This window comes from Chiloscyllium punctatum, chromosome 11 (genome assembly GCF_047496795.1).
Source record: "Chiloscyllium punctatum isolate Juve2018m chromosome 11, sChiPun1.3, whole genome shotgun sequence".
Taxonomy (NCBI): Eukaryota; Metazoa; Chordata; class Chondrichthyes; order Orectolobiformes; family Hemiscylliidae; genus Chiloscyllium; species Chiloscyllium punctatum.
In genome coordinates this window covers 82,865,049-82,885,854 of record NC_092749.1, presented here as the reverse complement: position 1 = coordinate 82,885,854, position 20,806 = coordinate 82,865,049, and the positions used below count along the sequence as shown (strand labels likewise).

Genomic DNA, 20,806 nt, shown 5'->3' with positions numbered 1-20,806 from the left:
ATGCACTCCCACAGAAAGATCTGACATCTGACCTTGTTCGTTGCCAAGCACCAAATCCAGTGTGGCCTTCCATCTTGTTGGCCTATCTACACATTGAGTCCCTGTGCATTTGGATGAAACTCCTGACTGCTAAGAGTATAGAAAGCTATGGAACAGAGGGATTTAGGAGTTCTTGTCCGTGAATCTAAAAAAGCTAGTTTCCAAGTTCATCAAATAATTGGGAAGGCAAATGGACTGTTGGCCTTTATTCAAAGAAAAATAGAATATTAAGTAGAGAGTTTTTTTCTAAAACTATACAAGGAACTAGTCAGACCACTCCTAGATTACTGTCAACAGTTTTTTGTCCCTTATAACGTCATAAGAGGGAGTCCAGCGAATGTTCATTAGGCAATCCCAGGCTTGCAGGGATTGTCTGAATGGGAGGTTGAATAAGTTGGCTCTGTACTCATTGGAGTTTAGAAGATAGAGTCAGAGAGTCCTACAGCATGTAGACAGGCCCTTCAGCCCAAACTGGCCCATGCTGACCAAAATGTCCATCCACACCAACCCCATTTCCCTGCATATCCTGCTAAACCTTTCCAAACCATGTATTTGTCCACATGCCTTTTTAAATGTTGTTAATGTATTCGCTCAATCACTTCTGCTGACAGTTCATTCCATATGCATAAAAACAGTTACCCCTTAGGTTCCCTATTATTTTTCCCCTCTCACCTTAAACTGATGCCGCTAGTCCTTGATTCTCCAACCCTGGGAAAAAGACTGAGTGCATTCACCCTATCCATGCCTTTCATGATCTTATATACTTCTATAACATCCCCCCTCAGTCTCCCCCACTCTAAAGAAAAAAGCCCTAGCTTGTCTAACCTCTCCTGATAACTCAGACCTTTAAGTTCTGGCAACATCCTTGTAAATTTCTTCCACAATCTTTCCAGTTTAATAACATCCTTCCTATAGCAAGGTAACCAAAACTGAACGTAATACTCCAAATGGGGCCTCACCAACGTCTTGTACAACTGCAACATAACTTCCCAACTTCTAAACTCAGTGTCCTGACTGATGAAGGCCAGTGTCTCAACAGCCTTCTCCACTGCCCTGTCTGCCTGTGACTCCACTTTCAGAGAACCATGCACCTGAACTCCAAGGTCTCTCTGTTCCACTACACTTCTTAAGGCCCTACCTTTTACCATTTGGACATTAAGGTCCAAAATGCAAGACCTCACAATTATCTATATTAAACTTCATTTGCCATTTCTGGGCCCACTTCCCCAGCTGATCAAGGTACTGCTGCAATTTCTTACAACCTTCCACACTGTCCACGATACCGCCTATTTTAATGTTATCTGCAAACTTACTAATCGTGCCTTGTACATTCTCATCCAAATCATCAGTATAGATAACTAACAGTAATGGGCCTAGCCCAGACCCTTGATGCACTCCACTGGTCACAGGTCTCCAGTCCAACAAGCATCCTTCCACTATTACCCTCTGCTTCCTGCTATCAAGCCAATTGTGTATCCAGTTTACCAGCTCCCCCTGGATTCCATGCAATCTAACCGTTCAAAGCAGCTTACCATGTGGAATCTTATCACAGGCCTTACTCAAATCCATATAGCCTCTGTGTACTGCCCTGCCTTCATCAATCAAAGAACTCTAACCAATTTATAAGGCATAATCTCCTACACACAGCCATGCTGACTACTCCTAATCAAACCCTGTCTTTCTAAATGCATGAAGCACTTGTCTTTCAGAATCTTCTGAAGTAACTTACCTACCAGAGATGTTAAGCTTACTCACCTAAAATTCGGTCTTCCGCAATTCCTTCTCTCGCCTCTTGTAGTGTTCTTCGATATATGTGGTCCAGACCAGGATAGTTATCCACCTTCATACATTCGAATATGTCTAACATCTCCTCTACTATGTTATGGATTGTCCCCAAGACATCACTACTAACTTCCCCAACTCCCAAATATCAAGAAAATTACTTAGTCTGAGACTTTGAGATTTGTTTCAAGAAGCTTTATTTTTTGTGAATTCTCAAAGAAGCCACTACAGCCTTCGCTGTCTCACAGCACTCTCTCAAGCAGAATATTCAGCCTACATTTATGCAATGAGACAAACAACTTTGATTTCATTCCACACCTCAGGAATGTTCAGTACAATAATTCAAAATAAAGATAAGCACAGAGCCGTTTTGTTCCCAATGTTGCTCAAGAACAGAGTAACTAATAAGGTTTACGTACACTCCCTATATTTCATCAAACTATAATTACACAATCTCAGTCTTTATCTCTGGAAGTATTTTTCCACTATAGCTGCGAGCCTAAGAGCCAAGATACCTTATACTTTGGTCAAGTATCCCATCATGCAGCAGTATGCCAAGTTCCTACGACTACCACGTGAAGTCTTCATGTCTTTCTCCACAGTAAACACAGGAGAAATATTCATTGAGGACCTTGCCCTGCATGTATGCAGTTCCACGCACACATGTCTGCATTGTTCATTGGCAGGTCCTATAGTCTCTTTTGTTATTTTTCCTTTAATGTACTGAAAGAACACTCTTTGGATTTGACATAATCTTCTCAGCCAAGGCTATCTCATATCCTCTGTATCCCAGCTGTCTGTACCTGAGCCATGCTTTCTTTTTTCTGGTCAAAGCCTCAATATCGCTTGTCATCCAGGGTTCCCTATTCCTACCAACCTTGCCCTTCACCCTCACAGGAACATATATACCTTAAACTGTAGCTATCTCACTTCTAAAAGACTCCCACTTGTCAGAGGTCTCTTAAACAAACCAATCAATTCCTGCAAGCTCCTGTCTAATTCCAGCAAAATTTATCTTTGCCCGAATTTGGAACTTGAATCTGTGAACCAGTTTTGTCCCTCTCCATAACTATTATAAAACTCATAGAACAATAGTCACTGGTCCCAAAGTGCTCCCCCACTGTCACCTCCATCACCTGTCCTGCCCTATTTCCCAAGAGTAGGACAGGTCTTACCCCTTCCCAAGTAGGAGCCTCTAAATACTGCTTTAGGAAACTTTCCTGAACACACTTAACAAATTCCATCCCATCTAAGCCTTTAACACTCTGGCAGTCCAATCTATGTTACAAAATGTAATATCCCCTCCTGTGACAATCCTATTGCTCCTGCAAGTCTCCCCAGTCTCCCTACATATTTGTTTCTCTAATTCCTGCTGACAATAGTTCAAGAAGAAAGTGAGGACTGCAGATGCTGGAGATCAGAGTTGAAAATGTGTTGCTGGAAAAGCGCAAGAGGTCAGGCAGCATCCAAGGAGCAGGAGAATCGACGTTTCGGGCATCAGCCCTTCTTTGTGACATCACTAACTAAAGCCCCCAGTGACCTCACTAACTAAAGCCCCCAGTGACCTCACTAACTAAAGCTCTCAGTGACATCACTAACTAAGCCACTTCCGCCCCCAGTGACATCACTAACCTAAGCCACTTCCGCCCCCCAGTGACATCACTATCTAAGCCACTTCTGCCCCCAGTGACATCACTAACTAATAGCCACTTCCGCCCCCCAGTGACATCACTAACTAATAGCCACTTCCGCCCCCAGTGACATCACTAACTAAAAGGAAGAAGGGCTGATGCCCGAAACGTCGATTCTCCTGCTCCTTGGATGCTGCCTGACCTGCTGCGCTTTTCCAGCAACACATTTTCAGCTCTGATCTCCAGCATCTGCAGTCCTCACTTTCTCCTCGAAGATTTTAACCTACTGCGAATCCTCTTGCAAGGATGCCTTCCTTGAAGAAGCTCTCTTCCTCCCTCTACAAGGATTTCAGTGAGTCCCTCTCTCACTGCACACCCCAGGATATCTCCTCTGCAGAGAAGCTCTTCAGCTACGTTCTCAAACAGACTCGCTACCACAGCCACATCTCCTTCCTCAGCACCTGCCTACGGAACCGACTGATCCCGCACGGACTCCGGACTACGTTCCGACCAACAAAATTTGGACCCAACCAGGACAACCAGTACCTACAACAAATCTGAAGCCTCCAGCAACAGACCTCCCTCCGGATCCTCCGCTCCACACTTACAGCCATGTGCCGCTACCTACATTTCCTGCAATTAGACCTACCCCAGCTCAGGACAACACTCTCACAGACCTGTAAAGGACCTCTACTGTTCTTCATCCACAGAAGAATCCATACACTAAACAAACAGTTCTTCGTAGCCATATCGGAAATTAAAGACAGTAAGTACCAAAAACTTTCATGTACTTACCCCCACACTCTGGGTTCCTCAACTGTTCCAGAATCTTCCATCGGCCTCCGGAATCAGTCCGGCGCCGCTACATCGCCCGCGGCAGCAACCGCCGCCGCGGACCATGACGTCACTTCCGCCCCCACCGACCTCGCAACCTCCGCGAATGCCGCCCAGACAACCGCCTCCACGATCGCCAGGAAGACCATCGCCGACAGATTCGCGGCCTCCATGGCTATCGAGAATAACACTGTTTCTGTCATCGCCACAGCCACTTCCGCCCCCTGGGTTGCCGCCGCCGTAGCCACATCTGCCCCCAGTGACATCACTAACTAAGGAAGAAGGGCTGATGCCCGAAACGTCGATTCTCCTGCTCCTTGGATGCTGCCTGACCTGCTGCGCTTTTCCAGCAACACATTTTCAGGCCTATAGTTCAACCCCAATAACATTACCTTCCCCTTCTTATTTCTTAGCTTCACCTACAAAGCCTCACTGGATGATCCTTCAATTATTTCATTTCTGACTACTGCTGTGATACTTGCCTTAACCAAAAATGCAACTCCCCTCCCCTCTTTCCACCACCTTTGTCCTGCCTCAAGCACCTGGACCCTTTCACATTAAGCTGCCAGTCCTGTCCTTCCCTTAGCTATAGTTCTATAATGGCTATAATATCCCAGTCCCATGTACCTATCCATGCCCTGAGTTCATCAGTCTTACCTGTCAGCCCTCTTGTCTTGAAATAGACGCAATTTAAACCAACAGAAGTAACCTTATTAATCGTACAAAATTCTTTGTGGACGTGACAGATTAGATGCTGAAATGTTGTTTTTTCTGTGGGAGAATCTGGAACCAGAAGGCATAATCTCACAAAAAAGAGTCGCCCTTTTAAAATAGATATGAGAAGAAATTTCTTGTTGGAGAGTGGTGAATCTGTGGAATTCTTTACTGTAAAAGGTTGTTAAGGCTGGGTCATTCTGTATATTCAAGACTGCGAGATTTTTAATTGGTAAGAAGAATCAAGGCTTGTGTGGAAAAGGCAGAAAAGTGGAGTTGAAGATTTCAGATCAGTTGTAATCTGATTGAATGGTGGAGAAGACTTGATGAGCTGATTGATCTATTTCTGCTCCTACATCTTACAGTTTGTGAGTGGCTACAAAGCCTGATGTCAGGTACCTCTTGACCCATCAGGCCTCTTTGTATCCTGTTATGGGCTGTCTTTTCCTGCAATAAGAATAAGACAATGAATAAGTGTGATTATTCGAGGGTGACATGGCTATGAGTGCTGGAACATGTGGGATAAAAGACTTGCAGGGTTAGTGTTGTGGGAGACTGGGTAAAAGCAGTGAGGGAAGATGTTATAGATAGTGCCTCAGAGGTGGCAGTGAGAAGAATATGACACTTACTCTGGCAGAGCTGCTGACTTCTGTTCTGCACCACTGAGATGGCATTGACCTGGGCAGTAACCTCAAAGCTGACTGGCAAAGTGTGGCAACATGGCCTCCTCTGACAGTCCTCTAAGAAGAGGATGGCCCTCCTCTGCATCACCCTATCCATCAACATCTCCAGGTCCCTTATGATGAGTCATGTTCCCATATTCCCCTTCTCTGCCATCTTGTGGATCCAGCCTTAAATGAGCTAGGCAACTTTGGAATGTCAGTGCTTGCCCAAATTCACTGCAGTGTTTTAAAGATAGCATGAGCGCAGGAACTATTTTTCAGCAGTTATCTGCTGAGTGACAAGTTGTTCTGTGAAAAGGAAGGAAAACAAATTTGAGAGATGCCTTGAGGAAGAGTTGACAATTAATGGTGAATTGGTGGGATACAGCGAGAGAACTCGCTTGGCCTCGTGCTGACAAACCTTCCGAAAATCTCGACATTGGATTCAGCCACGTGTTTTTTTAAAGTCAATAACGTACTTTGAAGCACAGTCACTGTTGTGATGTAAAAACATTGCTGTTTCTGGGAGTTTGCAGTCTGCATATTTGATTGCAATCTTTTAATTGGCTACTAAGGAAAACTTGCCTCTTCTTCAAAAATATTGTCATGCATTCTTTTGCATTCATCTGTATAGGTAAATGGGACATTAGTTTAACACCTCACCCAAAAGACCAACAGTCCTCCAACAGTGCAGCATTCTCTCAGTACTGTACCAAGTGTCAGCCTTAACTTCTCTGCCAATATCCTGGAATTGAACCTTCTCAGAGGCTGAGTGCTGTACTCACTGACACATGTATGAGCGTTGCAGGACACAGTGATATCAGAAGAAACATGAAAGAAAAGCATCATCTGGCCTGGCCATAAAAGATTCTGTGATACTCTGACAGCTCTGCAATTTTCTACATCTGATTTCTCATGCATCCCTGATTTTAATCACTCCATCGTTGGTGGCTATGCTTTCAGATACCTTCCGAAGTTCTGGAATTTCTCCTCCAAATAATTCCAACTTCTTCCATCTCTTGCTCCTCCTTTTAAAACACTCCTTGAAACACTGCTGTTTGACCCAAGCTTTTGGTTCAAATATTTCATTGTGATTTGATGTTTGATAATGCTTCTGTGAAATCCCAGGACTTTTACCAATTAGAGGCATGATATAAATACAAATACCAGTTAATTTTTCAAACAGCAGGAAAAACTATTAAGATATTATTTAATCCAATGAAAGGCATTAACCCTCTGTCTCCTGCCTTACATATAGATAAGGTGCTACTGGCTGATGTAAACAGCTGGAAAAAAGCACTTGCAAACTTTGGAAAGGAATACATTGGGAAAACACTGGTTTATCTGAACGGAACAAGAGAAGAGTGCAGGAATCGTGAATGCAATATGGGGAATTTAATTTGCGAAGCCATGGTAAGAAACATTTGTGTGGAAACCTCTGTGCCATTTATTTCAAAAATTTGAACCCAGCGCCAGGAAACCAGTGCTGAGATGCAACAGCTGACACGTAGAATACTCACTTTTAGCCAGGCACAACTATCATCCTGTGGAAAATGCCATTTTAGCTTTGTGTGAGAGAAATATTCACAAAGGGATACAGTTAGTGTCTTTTTGTTTAGTATGTCTTTTTTCCCCTAATTTTCTTAACAGTCTTCTCAAACTAAATGAATAGCCATGAGCAGTTGGTCAAGACTGGCCAGTGGACTAGACAATGACTTAAACTTGGAGATTGGCAGCAGTTCACTCTGGCCAGAGGAGACTCTGCACTTTTTGCCCAACTCTCACTCAGCTGGGCACAAGACATGCCCACTTTGGAAAAGAAAGGAGTATAATCTTTAGCATTTGAGTCAATATTTCTTCGTTACCAGTATCACATAAAACAGATGATCTGATATTATCACATTATTGTGGGACTTCCTGTCTGAAAACATAGTTTCTTGAAAGGAGAAAGTGAGGACTGCAGGTGTTGGAGATCAGAGTCGAGAGTGTGGTGCTGGAAAAGCACAGCAGGTCAGGCAGCATCCAAGGAACAGGAAAATCAACATTTTGGGCAAGCACCCTTTGTCAGGTTCTTTGAGGGGCCCTATTCTCTCCCTAGTTACCCTTTTGTCCTTAATGTATTTATACAAACCCTTTGGATACTCCTTAACCCTATTTGCCAAAGCTATCCCACGTCCCCTTTTTGCCCTCCTGATTTCTCTCTTAAGTATACTCATACTGCCTTTATACTGTTTTAGGGATTCACTCTATCTCTGCTGTCTATACCTGACATATGCTTCATTCTTTTTCTTGAAGAAAGCCTCAATTTCTCCATCCAGCATTCCCTATACCTTACAGCCTCACCTTTTATCCTAATAGGAACGTACTCTCTCTGGATTCTGTTATCTCATTTCTGAAGGCTTCCCATATTCCAGCCGTCCCTTTACCTGCGAACATCCGCTCCAATTAACTTTGGAAAGTTCCTGCCTAATACCGTCAAAATTGGCCTTCCCCCAATTTGGTTCTTCAACTTTTAAATCTGTCTATCCTTTTCCATCACTACATGAAGAATAATTGAGTTATAGTCGCTGGCTCCAAAGTGCCCCCCCCCCCCCCCAAAATCTCAGTCACTTGCCCTGCCTTATTTCCAAAGAGCAGGTCAAATTGTGCAACTGTATTGAGTACATCTACATACTGAATCAGAAAATTTTCTTATACACACTTAACAAATTCCTCACCATCTAAACCCTTAAAACTATGACAGTCCCAGTCTGTGGAAAGTTAAAATCCCCTAACATAACCACCTTGTTATTCTTACAGATGACTGAGATCTCCTTACAGATTTGTTTCTCAATATCCTGCTGACTATTGTTGGGGGAAAGCGAAGTCTATAGTACAATCCCAATAAGATAATGATCTCTTTCTTATTTCTCAGTTCACCCAACTAACTTCTGTGGATGTACTCCCAGGAATATCCTCTCTAAATACAGCACTTATGTTATCCTTTGTCAAAACTGCCCCTCCCCCTCCTCTCGTGCCTCCATTTCTATTTTTCCTGTAGCATTTGTATCTGGGAACATTAAGCTGCCAGTCCTGCCCATCCCTGAGCCATGTTTCTGTAATTGCTATGATATCCCAGTCCCATGTTCCTAACCATGCCCTGAGTTCATCTGCCTGCTGTTAGGCCTCTTGCATTGAAATAAATGCAGTTTAATTTATCAGTCCTACCTCGTTCTCTGCTTCACTCCTGTGTGCCCTGACTGTTTGACTTGCTCCTTTTCCCAACTATACCAGTCTCAGCCTGATCTCTTGCCTCAATATCTTTCTAGGTCCCACCCACACCCCCACACCCGCCATCTTACTAGTTTAAATCCTCCTGAGTGGCTCCAGCAAATCTCTCTGCCAGTATATTAGTCCCTTTACAATTCTGGTGCAATCCATCCTTTTTGTGCAGGTCACTTCTACCTCAGAAGAGATTCCAATGATCCAAAAATGTGAACCATTCTTGCCTGCACCAGCTCCTCAGCCATACATTCATCTGCTCTAACCTCCTATTCCTACCCTCACTAGCTCATAGCACAGGGAGTATTCCAGATGTTACTACCCTCGAGGACCTCCTTTTAAACTCCTGCCTAACCTTCTATATTGTCCCTTCAGAATCTCATCCTTTCACTTCCAATGTTGTTAGTTCCAGTGTGGACAACAACCTCCTGCTGGTCCTTCTTCCCTTTGGGAATATTCTGCACTGTCTCTGAGATATCCTTGATCCCGGCACCTGGGAAGCAATACACCATTCTGATTTCTCACTGTCGGCCGCAGAAATGCCTATCTGTGCCTCTGGCTAGACAGTCCCCTATCATAATCGATCACTTGCAAGCTGACATACCCCTCATTATATTAGAGCCATTCTCAGTATCATAAACTTGGCTGTTTGTGCTACATTCCCCTGAGAGTTGATCACCCCGTACGTTTTCCAGAACAGCATACTTGTTTGAGATGGGGATAGCTACAGGAGACTGCTGCATTACCTGCCTCCCTGTCCTACCTTTCCTGGAGATAACCAATCTACCTGACTCTATCTGTGGTTTTTCTCCCTTCCTATAACTGCCATCCATCACACTCCTGAACTCCTGTAAATTCCTCATTGCCTCTAACTGCCAGTCCAATCAAGCCATGGGATCTGATAGGACTCGCAACCAAACACACTTCCTGTAGACAACATCATTAGTAACAAAGAAACTCTCCCTAATCTCCCACATCTGACAGGAAGAGCACATCACTTTATCATAGATCATCTTCGCACCTTGGAGAAGGTGAGGACTGCAGATGCTGGAAATCAGAGTCAAGGCTGTGGTGCTGGAAAAGCACAGCAGGTCAGGCAGCATCCGCGGAGCAGGAGAATTGACATTTCAGGCAAGAGCCCTTCATCAGGAGTGAGGCTCGTGAGCTGAGAGGGTACAAAGTTAAATGGGAGGGAGTGGGACTGGAGGGAAGGTAGCTGAGAATATGATAGGTAGATGGATGTGGGGGTGAAGGTGATAGGTCAGAGAGGAGGGTGGAGCGGATTGCTGTGAAGGAAGATGGACAGGTAGTCAGGTCATAAGGGCAGTGCTGAGTTGGAAGGTTGGATCTGCGATAAGGTGGAGGGATGGAAAATGAGGAAATTGGTGAAATCCCATTGATCCCATGGAGTCGGAGGGTCCCAAGGCGGAAGATGAGGTGTTCTTCCTCCAAGCGTCGAGTGGTAAGGAGCAGGGATGGACCACACGGCATCAATATGGACCACTAGTTTCCTCATTTCCCTCCCCCCAGCTTAACCCAGTTTCAAACTTCCATTTTGTCCCACTTGTCCATCTTCCTTCCCATCTATCCGCTCCACCCTCCTCTCTAACCTATCACCATTACCCTCACCTCCATCTACTTATGGCACTCTCAGCTACCTTCCCCCCAGCCCCAACCCCCTCCCATTTATCTCTCCACCTCCGAGGTTCCCATCCTCATTCCTGATGAAGGACTCTTGCCCAAAACGTTGATTCTCCTGCTCCTCGGATGCTGCCTGACTTGCTGTTCCAGCACCACACTCTTGACATAGTTCCTTAAAAGTGGAGTTGCAGGTAAACAGGGTGGTGAAGAAGATATTTGGCATCAGTGCGCTGAATGTAAGGGTTAAGACATTATGTTGCGCTGTAGAGTGCATTGGGTGAGGCCACTTTTAGAATGCTGAGTTTAATTCTGATTTCTATGCTTGAGGAAGGATGTTGTTACACTTGAAAGGGTGCAGAAAAGCCTTACATGGATGTTACCAGCACTAGTGGGTTTGAGCTACAGGGAGAGACTGAGCAGTCTGGGGCTTTTCCCAGATGATTGGAGACTGATGGGAGACCTTATAGAGGTTTATAAAATCATGAGGGGCATGGATAGGATGAATGGTAAAGGTCTTTTTCCCAGGATAGGGGAGTCCAAAACAAGAGGGCATAGGTTTAAGGTGAGAGGGGAAAGATTTAAAATGGGCCTGATGAGTAACCTTTACATGCAAAGGGAATGAGCTGCCAGAGATGGTGGCAGAGTGGGCACAATTACAACATTTCAAGAATATTTGTATGTGTACATAAATAAGATGGGTTTAGAGGAATATGGGCCAAATGCTGGCCCATGCTGGGGCTAGATCAGTTAAGCATATCTGGTCAGCACGAATGAGTTGGACTGAATGATCTGTTTCCATGCTTTATATTTCTATAACTCTATGACTCTATAAAAAAAATGTGGGCTATCTGATATAGTTTAACTAAGATAGGGAAAGGGATACCTTCAGATCATTCTTTTAGTTCAGGTAATATACGTTAGTTGCATATTAAGTAATAAAGACACCTTATGTTCCAACTTCATTTTGATTTAGCTCCCTCTCTATGTCTTCCTCACCTTTCGTGGTTTATATTGCCCTTAATGGGCTTTGCACATAAAATAATTCAATTGGAAAACTCTGGTGATTTATTGATGGTAGTTAATGAATAAAAACCATGGTGATTTGAGATTGGGGCACATCAGTTGTGTGTAAGAGCACTTTTGAAAAAAAAGGCATCCTAAGAGACACCACTCTCACTGCATATCTTTGAAAGATGGAAATGTATACTGGGACAATTCCCACACCAATTCACTTTTGGCCATTCTCTTGTATGGCTGCAAAGTTAGCGACTGTTGACTGGCTAAAAGCATAGACTGTCATTGCAGCTCCTGAACATTACTTAAATTTTTATGCTATTGTTTTAATACTGAGTTAATAATTTTACTGAAACACTTGAAGGAAAGGGATGAGTTAAAGGTGAATTGAAATTCAGCTCTGGAATTCAGTGAGAAGGCAAGTTCTCTTTGGTGTACTGGATAATATTTGTCCCTCAACTAGTATTACTAAAACATAGATTATCTGCTCATTATCACATCACTTGGTTGCATTCACTGAGTGAAAACTGACTGCAACATTTACTGCATTACAACAGTGACTATGGGCTGTATGTCTTTGAATAGGGAAATGTGATTTAGACCCATGTCCTGACTCTTGAAACCTCTGCCTGTCCTCCACCCAGACTTGCCATATTTTTATTTACTTGAAGATATGGTTTGACATGGTTCAGGTTTTCCAACTCCCAACCCAATGTCAAAGGATTGTAGGTGACAAGGTGGGCTCATCAGACATCCTGTCTCGGTTCACTGCCGTGTCAGTCCAGCTCTCACCCAACTCATTGCCTTCATGTCCTCTCATGCCCTCCATACACTATGTTCTCTATGTCCTTCCAAACCCAATACTCTGAAATACTCCCAATGCAGTCTCCATAACACTGTCTCAGTTGGTACAGTCCCCAGGAGCCATGTAACATCAATGAGAATTCTTTGAACCAGGTTTAACAATGCACCCTGTAATAATTAAGTATAGCTGTCACTGAAAATCATAATAATTAGAGCTACAAAACCCTACAGCACAGAAAAAGGCCCATTGACCCATTGTGTTCAGACCAGTCAAAAACAACCACTTAACTATTCTAATTTCATTTTCCAGCTCTTGGACCATACCCTTCCATGCCTTGACAGCACAAGTGCACATCTAAATGCAACTTAAATGCTATGAGGATTTCTGCCTCAAACACTGTTACAGGCAGCAAGTTCCAGATACCCACCAGAAAAAGTTTTTCTTCACATCTCCTCTAAACATTCTGCCCTTACCTATGGTCATTAATCCCTCCATTATGGGCGGCACAGCGACTCAGTGGTTAGCACTGCTGCCTCACAGTGCCAGGGACCTGGGTTTGATTTCAACCTTAGGCAACTGTCTGTGTAGAGTTTGCAGATTCCCCTGTGGGAGTCTGTCTCCGAGTGTTCCAATATCCTCCCACAGTCCAAAGATGTGCAGATTAGGTGTATTAGCCATGCTAAATTGCCATAGTGTTCAGGGATGTGTAGATTAGGTGTATTAGCCATGGAAAATGCAAGGTTACAGGGATAGGGTAGGGGAATGAGTCTGGGTGGGATGGTCTTCAGAGGGTCAGTGTGGACTTGGTGGGCCAAATAGTCTGTTTCCATTGTTGTAATTCCATGATTCAAAGTGGAATGTTTCTTTCTGTCTACTCTATCTGTGCCCCTTAATTTTGTACATCTCAATCATGACCTCTCTTAATTTCCTCTGCACTAAGGAAAATAACCCTAATCTGTCAAATCTCTTCTTAACTAAAAGTCTTCAGCCCAGGCAACATTCTGATAAATCCCTTGTGCACCCCTCCAGTGCTATTATATCCCTTCTATAATTTGGATCCCAGAACTACACACAACACTCCAGCTGTAGCCTAACCAACATTGTATATAATTTCAGCATAACCTCTCTGCTCTTAAACTCAATACCTCGGCTAATAAAGGCAATTGTACCATATGCCCTCTTAACCACTTAACCACCTGTCCTGTACCTTCGGGGGCCAGTATGCATGCTTTCAAGGGCCCTCGGATGCTCTGTACTTCCCAGGACCCTATATTCATTATGTATTCTCTTGCATTTGGACAGGACAAACAAGGCATCACTTTACGTTTATCCAGACTGAAACAAATTTGCCATCAATTAGCCCATCTGACCTACATATCTATATCCTCTTGTAGACTAAGGCTATTTTCTTCATTCTTAGTACTCAACCAATTTTTGTAACACATGCGAACTTACTGATCAGCCCTCCTACACTGAAGTCTAAATCATTTATGTAACCCATAATCAGGAAGGGCCCCACCAATGACCCTTGTGGGACCCCACTGGATACAATTTCAGTCAGGGAGAGAAGCTGGAACTATCACCCTCTGTTTCCTGCTACTGAGCAAATTGTGGATTAAATTTGCCAATTTCCTTGGATCCCATGGGATCTTCCTTTTGATATCGGTCTCACATGTAAGATTGTCTCAAAAGGTTTGCTGAAGTCCAAATATACTACATCAAAAGTATTGCCCTCATCTATATACCTTGTCACCTCTGTGAAACATTCCATCAAGTTCCTCAAACATGACCTTCCCTTAACAAAGCCAATCTAACTTTTTTCTTGATTTAATCCCTGCCTCTCCAAATGCAGATTAATTCTGTCCCTCAGAATTGTCCCAATAGATTATCCATCAATAAGGTTACACTGACGGGCCACATTTCCTGACTTATCCCTTGCTCCCTCTTGAGTAATGGTATCAGACTGGCTGTCTTCCAGTCCTCCAGCATGTCTCCTGTAGCCAGAGTGCAATTGGGAAATTTTTGCAAGTGCCTCTGCTATTTCCTTCCTTGTCTCCCACAATCTGTGATAAATTTCCTTTGGCCCTGGCCATATCTATTTTTAAGCTCGCCAGACTACTCATGCATCACAGAGCTTCTCCCTGATTTCCACACCCATATCATCCCTCTCATTAGTGAACACCGACACAAAGTATTTATTTGGAACTCTACTTACATCCTCTGGCTCCATGCTCAAATTACCACTGTAGTCCTTAATGGGCCCTATTCTTCCACTCATTATTTTTTAACTTCAATGTGCTGTTAAAACAACCTCAATTTTTCTTTTGTTTTATCTGCCAGCATCTTTTTGTGTAACCTTTTAACTCTCTTAACCTTTTCAAGTTCCCTCTTGCACATATTGTACACCTGTAGGGTGTCTGCTGTTTACAGCCATCGACATTTACTATAAGCCTCACTTCTCTTCCTCTTTATCCAATGATGTATATCCTATGTTATCTAAAGTTGACATGATTTGAAGATCTCTTTCTCTTTATTGGACAATTTTAGCCCTATACTCTCCATTTTTTCCATCTTGAACACATTCCACTGTTCTGAGACTGATTTATCTGAAAGTATCTGCCCCAGCCCACTCTGACCAAAACATATCTGATTTTATTAAAATCAGCCTTCCAACAGTTTAGAACTTTGATTTCAGGCCCACTCTTATCCTCTTCCAAGTAAAATAATTTAGACCCAATTTAAACTAATGTAAATCTCATCAACTAATCATTGTTATAAATGGAAACATTTGATCAGTAATTACATCAAAGACATGTAATCCATTAAAAACTTCTTAAAACTGTCAGTCATGCTGTGAATATAACCTCAATGACACAAATTGTCTTCGAGCTGCTGAAATACAGCCAAGCATAAAGAGTGTAGGGCCATTCTTAAGGAGGGAAAGAAGGAAGGCAGAGAGGGAAAGGAGAGAACCTTGGCATATAAGATTAAGGATAATGCAAAGACATTCTACAAGTAAATTAAGAGCGAAAGAGCAACTAGAAAGAGAATAAGAGCCCTTAAAAGATCATGTTTAATCACAGGAGATGAGTGAGAGACTAAATGAATATTTTGCATTAGTTTTTGCTGTAGACAAATAAATGGAGGTGAGAGAACTTGGGAGACAAATACAGATGTCTTGAAAACAGTTCTCATCACAAAAGAGGAAGTGCTGGAAGCCTTAGAAAACATAAAGGTGGTTAAATCTCTGGGACCTGATCAAGTTTATCCCAGGATGTTGCAGGAAATTAGGGAAGAAATTGTGGGACCACTCACAGAAATATATGTATCATCTATAACCATGGATGAGGTGCTAGAGAACTGGAGGGTGGCTAATATTTTGCCTTTGTTTAAGAAAGGCTGTAAGGAGACACCTAGGAACTATAGATCTATGAGCCTGACATCAGTCATGGGTAAGTTGTTAGAGGTGATTCTGACAGATAGGATTTACGTGCATTTGGAGAGGCAAGGACTAATTAGGGAAAGTGAGCATGGCTTTGTGCAAGAGAAAGAGTTAATTTCAAACTTGATTTGAGTTTTTTGAGGAAGTAACCAAAAGGATTGAGACAGAGCAATAGATCCATGATTCCATATGGTAGACTAATTAGTAAAGTCAGACCACATGGGATTCAGGGTGAACTTGCCAATTGGATACAAAATTGGCTTTATGGTAGGAGACAGAGAGTGGTGATGGTGGGTTGTTTTTCAGACTGGACGTCTGTGACAAGTGTTGTCCCACAAATGTCAGCACTGAGCCCACTGTTGTTCGTCATGAGCATATCAGAGACATGGTTAGTAAGATTGCGGATGACACCAAAATTGGTAGTATAGTGGACAGTGAAGAAGATTACCTAAGGTTACGAAGAGATCTTGATCAACTGGTTCAATGGACTGAGGCATGGCACATAGAGTTTAATTTGGACAAATGTAAGGGTATTGCATTTTGGTAAAGCAAACAAGGGCAGGACTTGTACAGTTAATGCCAGGACTTGTACAGTTAATGCCTGGGCCCTGGGTAGTGTTGTAGAACAAAGACTAAGAGTTTAGGTACACACTTCTTTGAAAATTGCATCACAGGCAGACAGAGTGGTTAAGAAGGCATTTATTGTGCTTGCATTCTTTGAGTATAGGAGTTAGGATGTCCATGACTCCCTGGTCAGGTCCATGCCTCCCATCTACACACCCTCCCCTCCTGGCACCTTCCCCTGCCATCGCACAAATGCAAAAATTGTGCCCACACCTCCTGCCTCACCTCCATCCAAGGCCCCAAAGGATCCTTCCACGTCCATCAGAGATTCACCTGTACTTCTGCACATGTCATCTACTGCATCCAATGCACCCGATGTGGTTTCCTATACACTGGGGAGACAGGACGCCAACTTGCGGATAGTTTCAGAGAACATCTCTAGGACACCCGCACTAACTGACACCACTACCCCTTGTCTGAACACTTCAACTCCCCTTTCCACTCCTCCAAGGACATGCAGGTCCTGGGCCTCCTCCATCACCAAACCCTAACCACTCAAACCCTAACCACCCGAGGAAGAACACCTCATCTTCAGCCCTGGGACCCTCTAACCACACGGGACCAATGTGGATATCACCAGTTTCACCATTTCCCCTCACCCCACCTTATCATAGTCCCCAACTTCTAACTCAGCACTGCGCTCTTGAACGGCCCTACCTGTCTATCTTCCTTCACGCCCATCTGTTCCACCCTCCTCTCCAACCCATCACTTTTAGCCCCACCTTTATCTACTTCTCACTTTCCCAGCAAAGCCTCCCCCCAGCCCAACCCCTTCCATTTATCTATCAGCCCCCCCTTGGCCCACAAGCCACATTCCTGATGAAGAGCTTATGCCCGAAAAGTCAATTCTCCTGCTCCTCAGATGCTGCCTGACTGGCTGTGCTTTTCCAGCACCACACTTTTTGACTCTGATCTCCAGCATCTGCAATCCTCACTTTCCCCTAGTTAGGACAACATGTTCAGGTCATGCAGGATGAGCTCTCTTCTGGAATAATGTGTCCAGCTCTGGTCACCCTGTTATAGGAAGGATGTTATTAAATTGGAGAGGGTTCCGAAAAAATATACTAGGATGTCTTTCGGAGTGGAGGGTTTGAGTTATTAACAGAGGCTGGATAGGCTGGGACTTCTTTCACTGGAGAGTAGGAGGTTGAGGTTTATAAAACCATGAGGGGCATAGATAAAGTGAATGCCAAAGGTCTTTTCCCTAGGAAAGGGGAAATTCAAAACTAGGGTCATATTTTTCAGGTGAGAGGCGAACGTTTTAAAAAGGGCATGAGGGGCAATGGTTTATGTGTAGAATGAACTGCCAGAGGAAGTGGTAGATGCAGATACAGTTACAACATTTAAAAGACATTTGGATAAATACATGAATAGGAAAGCTTTGGAGGAATAGGGGCCAAATGCAGGCAAGTGGGACCAGTTAGTTTGGGAACATTGTCGACATGGACTAGTTGAATTGAATGGTTTGTTTCCATGCTGTATGATTCTGACTCAAATTTACTTAACTTTTTTTTGTATACAAATTTACAAGTGCAAGCAATGAAATCTATTGGAACTACAAAAATAGATGTTTAAGTGAATTAACAGGTTTCCATAGGAATCAGTGTTGGAATATAACCTGCAGTTAGGTTCTTTTGAATATTTTTTCTACCCTTATCAAACCAATGTATGAATTGAAATATTATTTATGTGTAGTATTGTACATTCCTGACTCAAAAACTTGGCAAAGTAAAATAAATTATTACATGTAAAAAGAAATTGTATGATTAGTATATTAGAAACTTTCGCAGAAGATAAAAGACATGAACATATTGGAAGTTGAAATGCTGCACATTCCTAAATATATAAGATAAATAACCATTAAAATAAAGTAAATTTAGTTACAAAAACACAGTAAATATAAGATAAAAGTTTGAAAAATTACACTCATCTAATTTTAGCTTGACCAAGTTCCATCTAGTGGCAGAAAATGACAGGCAACAGTTGAAATCCCAAGACAAGAACAAAACGCTATGAATGGGAAATGGGCAAAGAGGAACTGAGGACAAGGACAGGTGTGGGAACAAGGTTGAAATCCAGGCTGAGGGCAAGCTCAGGCCCAAGGCTGAAACAAGGATGGCAGAAAGGTTAGAGAAAGGCAGCAGTGGGTTAAAAACAACATCAGATGGTCCATGCATGTTGATGCATTGACTCCCAGTTTTGGAAGGAGCAAATCTAAAGGCAAGTCTGAGAATAAGGGTAGGAAGTCAGGAAGAAAAACAGCTAAAGTCCCTCGTGGTAACAATGGAATCTGGAAACAGTAAAAGTAAGATTCAGGGATGGAAATGCATGCTGGCCGGGGCTGTTTTCAGGCTACAAAACAGGATACTTGTGGTGGATGAATTAAACTGCAACACTCATTGTTAAATGCATATATATTGACATTATTTCACTTTAAATAAAGTAGTATGAAGTGTGTCATCATTAAAGAGGGAGTTACTGTATATTGATATATTATAACATACAACATGTTCTTTTGTTTAGCTAACAGAAATATAATACATTCTCTTATATGATCTCCATTCTTCAAATTCATTGTCTATATCTATTTAAACTGAAATTCATAACTTTTTAATTGATCTGACCACATTGGCAGTCATTTATGTTGCCACCAATTGCCTTTTGTCACCTCAGTATTATCACTTGATCTCACCCCTATCTTTGATCATCTGCTACTGAAACCCTCATTCATGCCTTCATTACCTCCATATTCAACTATTCTGACACACTCCAATTGGTCTGTCATATTTTACCTTTTGAGGATAAGCAAAACCATGCTGTTCACAGGAAGTCCTTTCGCCCTCTCACCCCGTGCTTTCTAACTTACATTGGCTCCCAATTAAATTATATCTCGATTTTAAAATTCTCATCCTTGTTTTCAAATTCCTCTGTGGCTTCACCCATCACAAACTCTGTAATCTCCTCCAATTCCAGTAGCCTCCTAGATGACTCTGCTCCTCTAATTGTGACCTCTTGTGCATTCAGAATTACATAAATTTCATTAATGGCTGTGTCTTGAATAGTCTAGTCTAGACCCCCAACCGTACTTCTGTAACTCATTTCCCCATTTAAGAGGTTTCCTAAAACCTACCTGATTAACCAAGTTTTACACATCCAACCTAGCATCACTTTGTGGTTTTTTGTCATATTTTGTTTATAATGCACCTGTGAGCACCTTGGGACATTTCATTTGATAAAGGTGCTCTACAAATATAAGTTCTTGTTGTTGTTGAATCTCAGTAATCAGTAAATAATGAACAATGTGATTGCAGAGAGCACAGTGATAAGAATGAAAATTCGGCAACACGTGGAGTATTATTAAAGTAAGTTAACGGAACCTCCATTGCTCTTCTCACTTGGTTTACAACAATTTCAGATTTATGAAAATATCCGGAAACCAGATGACATTTCATGGACCCATGTATCCATTTGTTTGACTCAAGGGGGTGGAATCCGTGCATCCATTGACGAGAAAGCTAATAATGGTATGTTGGACAGCTAATACTTCTACAAATACTTCTGAGTATTCCTTTCCCTGATAACCCGTACCCCATTTCATTAGGATCTATCTCAACTAGAAATAGCCCAAACTGAACCACTCATGAAGTGTTAATAAATTTAAAGCATTGAAGAATGTTTGGCTAATTTAAGGACATTATTAAGGTTTGAGATTTAGGAGTTGTTGGGCATTTAGCAAGAAAAAAATCTATCAGGCACCTGTAACAATGGAGGAGATAATTGTTGTGAATCAAGGAGAAAGTAAGGCCAAGAATCTTTTTTTTTCAATTCATACGTATTGCTTTTTGGACCAGCATTTATTGCCCATCTACTGTTGCTCTTGAGAACAGGGTGGTGAGCTGCTCTTTGAACTATTGCAGTCCATTTGCTATAGGTAACCCCACAACACTTTTTGGATGAAGTTCCAGGATTTTGACCTAGCAACACTGAAGGAATAGCAATATAGTTCCAAGTCAAAGTGGTGAGTGGCTTGGAGAGGAACTTGCATGTGGTGGTGTCACTATATATCTGCTACCCTTATCCTTCTAGACATCAGTGGTTATAGTTTTGGAAGGTGTTGCCCAGGGAACCCTGGTGAATGTCTACAATGCATTTTATAGCTGGTACCTACCACTGCTACTGAGCACTGGTCATGGAGAAAGTGGATGTCCTAGATGGTGTCAAGTTTCTTTTGTGCTGTTGGAGCTACACTTATCCAGGTAGGCGGGAGTATTCCATCACACTCCTGACTTGTGCCCTGCTGATAGTGGAAAGTCTTTGAGATAAGGAGGAGAGTTACTTGCTGTTGTAATCCTATCGC

General features: G+C 42.6%; 1 protein-coding gene across 1 annotated transcript in view; it reads left to right on the top strand.

The window, feature by feature from the left end:
* nt5e (5'-nucleotidase, ecto (CD73)) overlaps window positions 1–20,806 on the top strand; it is an 87,337-nt gene that overhangs the window by 55,352 nt on the left and 11,179 nt on the right. The window contains exons 5-6 of the mRNA XM_072581141.1: window positions 6,921–7,075; window positions 19,865–19,973. Of these exons, the coding sequence (XP_072437242.1) occupies window positions 6,921–7,075; window positions 19,865–19,973 (264 nt within the window). The remainder of the gene's footprint in view (window positions 1–6,920; window positions 7,076–19,864; window positions 19,974–20,806) is intronic.